The sequence below is a fragment of the Mastomys coucha genome, unplaced genomic scaffold (genome assembly GCF_008632895.1).
Source record: "Mastomys coucha isolate ucsf_1 unplaced genomic scaffold, UCSF_Mcou_1 pScaffold22, whole genome shotgun sequence".
NCBI lineage: Eukaryota > Metazoa > Chordata > Mammalia > Rodentia > Muridae > Mastomys > Mastomys coucha.
The window spans coordinates 129,118,810-129,127,652 of NW_022196905.1; the positions used below are offsets into that span (position 1 = coordinate 129,118,810).

Below are 8,843 nucleotides of genomic sequence, written 5' to 3' on the forward strand. Positions count from 1 at the left end.
CTACCTTACATGGCAAAGGAAGAAAGGAAGGTCTGGTAAACACGTGCTTCATACAGACTCTTGTTTTTTAATCTTCACCAGTGAGATTGGAACGGGAAGCTGAAGAGGAACGAATGCGGAAGCACAAGGCCGCAGCGGAGAAGGCTTTCCAGGAAGGGATTGCCAAGGCGAAACTTGTCCTGCGCAGGACACCTATTGGTACAGACCGCAACCATAACAGGTAAGTTCCTCAGCTTCATCTTGGTGTCTGCTGAGTGGTCGTAGTTGTTACTAGTTGGGAAGCTAGCTAAGGTGCTAGAAACGGCCAGGCAGTAGTGGTGCACTACTTTAATCTTTAGTCTTTAATCCCAGCACTTGAGAGGCAGAGGCAGGCGGATTTCTGAATTCGAGGCCAGCCTGGTCTATAGAGTGAGTTCCATCAAAACCCTGTTTCGAAAAAAAAAAAAAACCAAAACAAAAAAAGGTGCTAGAAACGAACTGTTTATGTTCAGTTTTTCAGTTCTGTTTGTAGCGATGATTGCTCATTGTTTAGTTATTGACTATTACTGATGTCAGATGCTAGGGTTATGAAGGTAGATAAGACAGTCTGCCAGGCTTGTTGGTGGCTTATATCAGAACTCTTGCATAAACCATGGGTTCTATTCCCATGATTAAGAAAAAAGTCTCCTCTTGTACCTTAATAGGAAATTTAAATAATACATACAGATGAACTGTAATCCAACTAGTTATTTTTAAATGGTTCAGTATTTTAGGAGAGATGGTTCAGTGAGTAAGACCACTTTCTGTTCTTGGGTTTGGGTCTCAGCACCCACGTGGTGACTCGTAACCATTTGTAACTCTAGTTTGGCATCAGTCATGCATGAAGGCAAAACATGACACACTTAAAATAAGTTTTTGGTTTTTTAGGTAAAATATTTTAAATTCATTCATTGAGTGGAACCTAACGAGACAAAATAGACATTACAGAAATGACACAGACATTAGATGAGTTCCAGATGCCAAGGCATCTTTGTTACCCTGCCCTTCCTTACAACACTCCTATGTCAGATTGTAAGGAAGGCACTGTCAGCTGTGACCAGTGCTGCTCCTGCTTGTTAGGCAGCCTGTCTAGCACTAAAGTAACCCAGCCTTCTCCCTGTTCACTGTTGCACCTATCATTGGTGTTACTAATTAATCCTTGTTGTGCTTTGTAGATACTGGCTCTTCTCAAACGAAGTCCCAGGATTATTCATTGAAAAGGGCTGGGTCCATAACAGCATTGACTACCGGTTTAAGCATCACCGCAAAGACCACAACAATTTACCTGATGATGATTACTGTCCTCGAAGTAAGTATATCTGCTGCAGAGGCTGTTGACATAAAGCATTGGTTCTCAACCATGGGTGGAGGGGCGGGGGCGGTAGTCAAGACCCCTTTGTGGGGGTTGGAAGGCCCTTTCACAGGAGTTGATAATCAGGCATTATGGTCAGAGTCACAACAATATGAGGAACTGTATTAAAGAGTTGCAGCATGAGGAAGGTTGAGAACCACTGCCTTGAGTGTGGTGTCATCCTGCCACGGGGGAAGTGGTCATGTCCAGAATGCGTTGAGTAAGTTGAGCTATGGAGCAGCCCAGCACAAATCACTTTGGAGTACTGTTTTCCGTAGTGAGTGTGTGGCTGCCTAGGAGCCGTGGCCACACCATAGAGCTCAGGAAATAGAACTGCACATTGCTGTTGCAGAAAAAGATTTAAGGACTGTTTCTTTTGAATGTGTTTTGACCTTCCTCTTTTGTAAAGATGAAACATTTTTATTTCTTTGAAGCAGTGCCGTGCTATAGTTCAGGCTGGCCTAGAACTGTCAATCCTCCAGCCTCAGCCTCTTGAGTGCCAGGATTGTAGGTGTGCACCTCCACCCTAGCTTTGGCATATTTTAAGTAAGGATTGTCTGTGCTTTAGGATCCACACTGAGGACTGACTTTCCTGTGTCCCCTTTTCCCAGCTGTACGTTTTCCTTATTATCACCCAGCTTCTGAGTGGAGAAGAGTGTGTAGAGGGGAGAGAACCTAGTAACCCTGTTCCTAGCTTAATGAGGGAAGATGAAGAGTTAATACTTGTGGGTAGTAGATTTTACATAAATAGCTTTCAGATTTTGTACCTTGGTAATGTCTGTAGAGGCGTCAAGCCTAGCATTGAGATAGGGGACCAAGGAAACAGTTATTTGTCCTCTCTCTCTGCTTTTTAAATTAATTCTGAAATATCTTGTGTTGTGCACAGAAAATTTAGAAGTGCTAGGGATTTGACTGCAAAAAGGACAGCTGAGGTCCTGAGTGTCATTTCACTGCAAATCTAATAAGGAGATGATAGTATCTCATTTTAAGTCAGGGACCGCTCAAGTAATCTCAGCACTTAGGAGCCTGGAGCAGGATGTAGTGAATTTGAGGCCACCCCAGGCTCCATAGTGAGACCCTGTGGGGTGGGTGCAGGGGTTGACTGAGCCTGAGGCACAGTGGCATGTGTCTTTAGTTGTAGTTCCTTGAAAGGACAGGGAGACCACCTACCACCTGCTTGGACTCTTTGATGTAGCCCTAGGACAATCATGAACTTTTGATTCTCCTGCCTCTACCTCTCAAGTTTCTGGAATTTTAGGCATGCAACATCCTACCTGAATTTTGTTCTCTTCTTGAGATATGAATACATTTTTTTAATTGACGGGTAGATGTGGGTTTTATTTTAATTTTTAATGTCTGTGGCTTCTTTGTGTGTGTGTGTGCACCACATGTGTACAGGTCTGTGTCCTCAGAGGCCCTGTGAGACACCCTGTTTCTAAACAATAAAAACATAAATAGGTGATTTAGAAGAGTTATAAAGAGTCACTGGTAACATTTTCCATCTGATTGTTGGTTATGAGGTATCTTAATTGAAAAGATAAATGCAAGTGTACTTTTCTGGATAGGTATTATATATATACTCTTTCTTCAGCTGTGTGTATATGTATTGAATATATTCACGAACAAAAGAAACTTTTTCAGATCAGATGTGTGGATTAGGTGGTTTCTTTGTAGTTAGAAAATGTCTTGTGGGTATTAATATTATATTTCGTAGCACCTCATCCTCTGCCCAGTAGATGTCAGTAGGCATGTCCAAACATCTCCAAACCCTGAACACGTCTTCTGGCACAATCCTTGTTCAGAACCATTGGGTTATAATAACCTGATAAAGATTGCTTCCCAAGTATTGTATTTCTCTAGGAATTTATTTTTATTTTTGTTTTAAAGTAGTGCTTGATTTTGGAGATACTCCTAATAGCAAACTTAATGCAGCATTATTTTTAATAATAAAACTACTAATTTCTTTATACAACTGAAAACGTTAAGGCTTCTTCATGGTAAGTTATTTTAAGTGTTCTGGATTTGGTATACTTTACAGATATGTGAGGGCCTTTCTGAGGCAGTTGAACTGGAAAGCAGTTGACTGTAGAGCCAAGGTCTTCAGGTTTGGAAGTGATTCCAGCGGAGTGTGGGACTCTTCAGAAGCTTATCCAGAGCATCCTAGTGGACATTTGTTTTGTTTTGTTGGCCCCTGCTGCCCCCCCCCCCCCCCCACCTTTTTTTCTTTTGGGTGTTTTGAAACAAGAGTTTCTCCGTGTAGCCCTGGCTGACCTAGAACTCACTATGTAGGCCAGGTTGGCCTTGAACTCAGAGATCTGCCTTTTGCTGCCTCCTGAGTACAGGGATTAAAGGTGTGCATGACCACTGCCTATCTGTGGATTTTTTCTATATGATATTGATATGTTTGTGTATATGTATGGGTGCATGCATGTAGTGGTCAGAGGACACCTTGTAGGATTGGTTCTCTTCCCTGTGTTGGTCCTGGGGATTGAACTCAGGTCTGCAGGTCTAGTGGCAGGCACCTTTACCTGCTGGGCCATTTCTCTGACCTCTAGTGTATTTTTAGATTGATTTAAATTTATTTATTTTGAGTCTGGTCTTAAATATAGCCTAGAAGTTGCTGGCCTAGAGTGCACAGAGATCTCCCTGCCTCTGCCTCCCAAATGCTGGGGTTGATGGTGTGCACTACTGTTTCCTGAAAGATTAGTTTGCTTAAGGCTTAAGCTGTGCAGCTGTTGAACTGTAAAGAATAAATATAGAACTTCTCAACTTATGACGGGGTTGTGTCTAATAACCCCATCAAAAAATTTTAAAGTACTTTATGTTAAAAGAATGCATGTAATACAGCTACTGTACTGGCTGGTTTTGTGTGTCAACTTGACACAGGCTAGATTTATCACAGAGAAGGGAGCTTCAGTTGGGGAAGTGCCTCCATGAGATCCAGCTGTAGGGCATTTTCTCAATTAGTGATCAAGGGGGTAGGGCCCCTTGTGGGTGGTGCCATCCCTGGGCTGGAAGTCTTGGGTTCTATAAGAGAGCAGGCTGAGCAAGCCAGGGGAGGCAAGCCAGTAAGGAACATCCCTCCATGGCCTCTGCATCAGCTCCTGCTTCCTGACCTGCTTGAGTTCCAGTCCTGACTTCCTTTGGTGATGAACAGCCATGTGGAAGTGTAAGCTGAATAAACCCTTTCCTCCCCAACTTGCTTCTTGGTCATGATGTTTGTGCAGGAATAGAAACCCTGACTAAGACAGCTTCCAGATGTGTGTCTTAGCCCTATAGTTCTACTTGGAATGTAGAGTGCCAGCTGTTTGTGCTAGTGGGGGTATGACTGCCTAGCATTGTGACGGTACAAATCCCAGCCCCAGAAAAGGCATGGAAATACAGTTTCCAATATGAATTGTCTCTCATTATTAGTATAAGACAAAAGAGTTGGGGACCATGTGAGACTAAACATACTACACATACGATATTGCTATCCAATGCTTTAAAACATTTGAATTTCTTTTTTAAGCAAACATACTTTCTCAAGGTTTGGAATTTTATTTTTTTAATATAACTATATTGTGTAATGGTCTTATTAAATTATAAATACTTGTAAATCTGGAAATAGTTGTCTAGAGATTTCTTAAATTTTGTTAATTACAATTCAACAGTTTAGTAATTATAAATGTATTCTGTGCTTAATAGGCAGCATCTGTATATTGTTGGTCTGGGCATGGAGTCTAGGTTTTCCGAACAAGGAGTTGGTTTTTTAAAGTATTAAACTTATTATTTGCATTTCTCTTAGGTAAGAAAGCAAACCTTGGCAAAAATGCAAGTGTGAATGCACACCATGGATCAGCACTAGAAGCTGTGGAGACCACTGTGCCCAAGCAAGGACAGAACTTATGGTAACAGAACACCTTGGCTTGCTCATTTTTATTCCATTTAATTCCTTTCCAATGAAATATTTAACACAGTAATATTAAAGATATTTTATGTTGCTCGTTTTTGTATAGTAAAGCTTACTATTGGGCAAGGGCTGGAGCTCAGTTGCTAGAGTGCTTACCTAACATGAGTGGACCTCTGAGTTGCATCTCCAGCAGCTCTTAAGCTGCTTGTGGTAGTGCATTCCTATAATCCCAGCACTCGGGAGATGGAAGCAGGACATATCAAATTCAGCACCAGCCTGGGCCACATAATACCCTGCCTCAAAGGAAAGAAAACCAAAACCTCACTGTTACAAAACCAGATGTGATCTTTTGGTAACCAGCTATTTTTCTCAAAGTTCAGGATTTGATTTCCCCTGCTTGTTCTACTTTGGTTTCTGTTGCTGTGATAAACACTGTGACCTAAAACATTTGGAGAGAAAAATGGTTAATTTTGCTTATAGGTTACAATCCATCCTCCAGGGGAGCCAGGGCAGGAAGGAGTTCATGGCAGGAGTCACAGAGGGATGCTCTTTACTGGCTCACTTTTAGCTGTCTTTTTTTCCATCTTCATAGGGATGGTACCAACCACAGTATGAAAGCAATCAAGAAATGCCCCACAGGCATGCCCACGGCCTGTCTGATGAAAGTAATTCTTTAGATTAAGGGTACCTCTTAATAATAGATGTATCCAACTGACAATCTAGATTAGCCATCAGACCTCTTTATAATATAATTTTGTATATTATGTGCTGGATTTATTCCCAATTCTTGAGACAGATAGTCTTACACTGTAGCTCAGGTGAGCCTGGAGCTCACTATGTAGTCCATGCTGGCTTTGAGCGCACCCTAATCTTCCTGCTTTAGCTTCTCCAGGTACTAGGACTACAGGCATGCACCACACGTCTGCTGTGTAATACAGCTTGTGTAGCACTGTCAAATGCTTCTGAGTCAATTTGAGAATATGAAGTATTTTGAATTTGGTGATTACACTTTACAAAGTATGTGTAAAATAAAATTAAAAATAGCTTTTGGTCTCCCAAGTATGTACAATTCTGCTTTTAGGCAAAGAGCTTGATTTTGAGAAGGTCTTTACTACTTTTGATTATATAAAATATGTCCATTGTAGTCACTTATCTTAGCTGTTTTCGATTGAGGTATAATTTACTTTTTGAAGTCATATGGACAGATGTTCTATTTCCTTTATAAAGTCTATCTCTGAGCCAGGTGGTTGGCGCACACATTCTGTTAGTCCCAGAAAAGAGGCTGAGGCAGGTGGATCTCTGAGTTAGAGGCTAGTCTACAGACCAAGCTCCAGGACAGCCAGGGCTACACAGAGAAAACCTTGTCTCAGAAAATACAAACAAATGTCACTGTATTGTAGCAGAAGACCTTGACTTCCCATAACCTATTAGGTGTTCTAATGGTAGACATTAGATTGAAAAGAGTTTGGAGAGCTGGAGACATGGTTCAGCAGTTAAGAGCACTTGCTACTTGTTCTTTGAGATGTCTGAGCAACCACATGGTGGCTTACAACCATCAGTAATGGAGTCCAATGCCCTCTTCTTGTGTATCTGAAGACAGCTACAGTGTGCTCATAAATGAAATAAATAAATCTTAAGAAAAAAGGACAGTTTGGAATTCTGCGTTTTTCACTCACCGTGAACCTGAGACTCCATACACTGTTGGGTTTTCATTGTTCTTCCAACTTGTAAGGTTTGTTTTCCTTCTACAGGTTCCTATGTGATAGTCAGAAGGAATTGGATGAGTTGCTAAATTGCCTTCATCCTCAGGGAATAAGGGAAAGTCAGCTTAAAGAGAGACTGGAGAAAAGGTAAGTGTTTCTTCTTGTTTCTCAAGTCTTCTCAGTGTTAATGTCAGTATGTGAGTGTGAGCTTTTGAAATAGGGTCTCTGTGTAGGTCAATCTGACCTAAAACTCACAGAGACCTGCCTGCCTCTGTGTCCCTAGTGCTGGGATTAAAGGGTGCACCATGATACTCAGTAGCAATATGGTTTTTGTTTGGGCTTACTTCCATGCTTGGGGTGTGTGTGTGTGTGTGTGTGTGTGTGTGTGTATTTTGTTTTTTAATTAGGTGCTAAGGAATCAAAACCTTGGTCTTCTAGAAGAGCATACAGTGCTCTTAACAGCTGAGCTGTCTCTCCAGCCTGACCTTGCATGCTTATTTGAAATAGGGTCTTCTGTGGCCCCAACTGTATAGCCCAACACAACTTCAACTTCTTACTTTCCTGCCTCTATCCTCTGTGTGCTGATACAGATCTCAAGGAGCTCTTGACTAGAGCTCTGTACAATCATACCTGACTTTCTGTTGATAATCTATTAAAATAAAGTTACAATGATAAGTCTGTAACCTTTGATGTTCACATAATTTGTAATCTTTTTGAGCATCATGTTTATTCCGAAAAACACATTCTACGTATATATGATCTAGGGTAGCATACTTGCTCTTTGCCTAGTATGTGCCAAGCACCAAGCTATGAGCCATTGTAGTTAAGCAGTATTGCAAAAATGCATTCCTACCTGAGTGAGTGTTCAAAACTGATCTGTTATTATTTATGATAGACCAAAGGTAGAAGTACCATAAATGTCTACCGGTTCATCAGTAGAAAGACAGAAGGTGACCTGTTCAAACAGCGTACTATTCACTTACAAAAGGCATGAAAGCTGGAGAGATGGTTGCACAGAACACATGCAGATTAAAAAAAAAAAAAAAAAAAAAAGCGCACATGGGCAAGTATCAAAACATTATGCTAAGCAAAAAAAGCCAGACATGAAAGGCTACGTGTTGTATGATTCTGTTTATGTGCAGTGTCAACATCCAGTATTGGGTAACACAGAAACAGATCCAGATATTAGCTGCTGGAGGAGATATAGAGTACTTGTAAAAGTTTCTTTAGGGGCCTGGAGAGATGGCTCACTGACAGCTCTTCCAAAAGTCCTGAGTTCAATTCCAACAACCACATGGGGGCTCACAGCCATCTGTAATGGGATCTGATTCCCTATTCTGGTGTGTCTGAAGACAGCTACAGTGTACTTTTATACATAAAATAAATAAATAGTTCTAAAAATGAAAAGCTCCATAATTTCCCCCTTTTCCCTATCTCAACTCCTCAGATATCAAGAAATTACTCATTCCATTTATCTGGCTCGGAAGCCAAATTTGGGTCTAAAATCTTGTGATGGCAACCAGGAGCTCTTAAACTTCCTGAGGAGTGATCTTATTGAAGTGGCAACAAGGCTGCAGAAAGGAGGACTTGGCTACATGGAGGGGACATCTGAGTTTGAAGCCCGGGTAAGCATGCAAGAGAATCCCCTGGGGAGGTGCTGCTCTCAAAAACTCAGCCTGGACTCATTTCCAGAGCTGCTGTCTTACCTGCTCAAAGGATCATGTTTTGGTTTAGGTTTGTTTTGCATAATACATGTGAAACCAAAAGATCATGCGCGTAATATTTTTTTTGTCACCTCTTTTGTTTGCTAAGTATTTATCTGGAAATGAGCCAAATCTAGTACTTTGTCTTGCTGACATTGGTTTGTTTTTCTTTCTGG

The 8,843-nt window shown here is 41.2% G+C and overlaps 1 protein-coding gene across 1 annotated transcript in view; it reads left to right on the forward strand.

The window, feature by feature from the left end:
• The window catches only part of Baz1b (bromodomain adjacent to zinc finger domain 1B), a 63,825-nt gene that overhangs the window by 36,223 nt on the left and 18,759 nt on the right, over nt 1-8,843 (forward strand). The window contains exons 8-12 of the mRNA XM_031338197.1: nt 82-220; nt 1,194-1,327; nt 5,157-5,259; nt 7,013-7,111; nt 8,412-8,589. Coding sequence (XP_031194057.1) covers nt 82-220; nt 1,194-1,327; nt 5,157-5,259; nt 7,013-7,111; nt 8,412-8,589 — 653 coding nt within the window. The remainder of the gene's footprint in view (nt 1-81; nt 221-1,193; nt 1,328-5,156; nt 5,260-7,012; nt 7,112-8,411; nt 8,590-8,843) is intronic.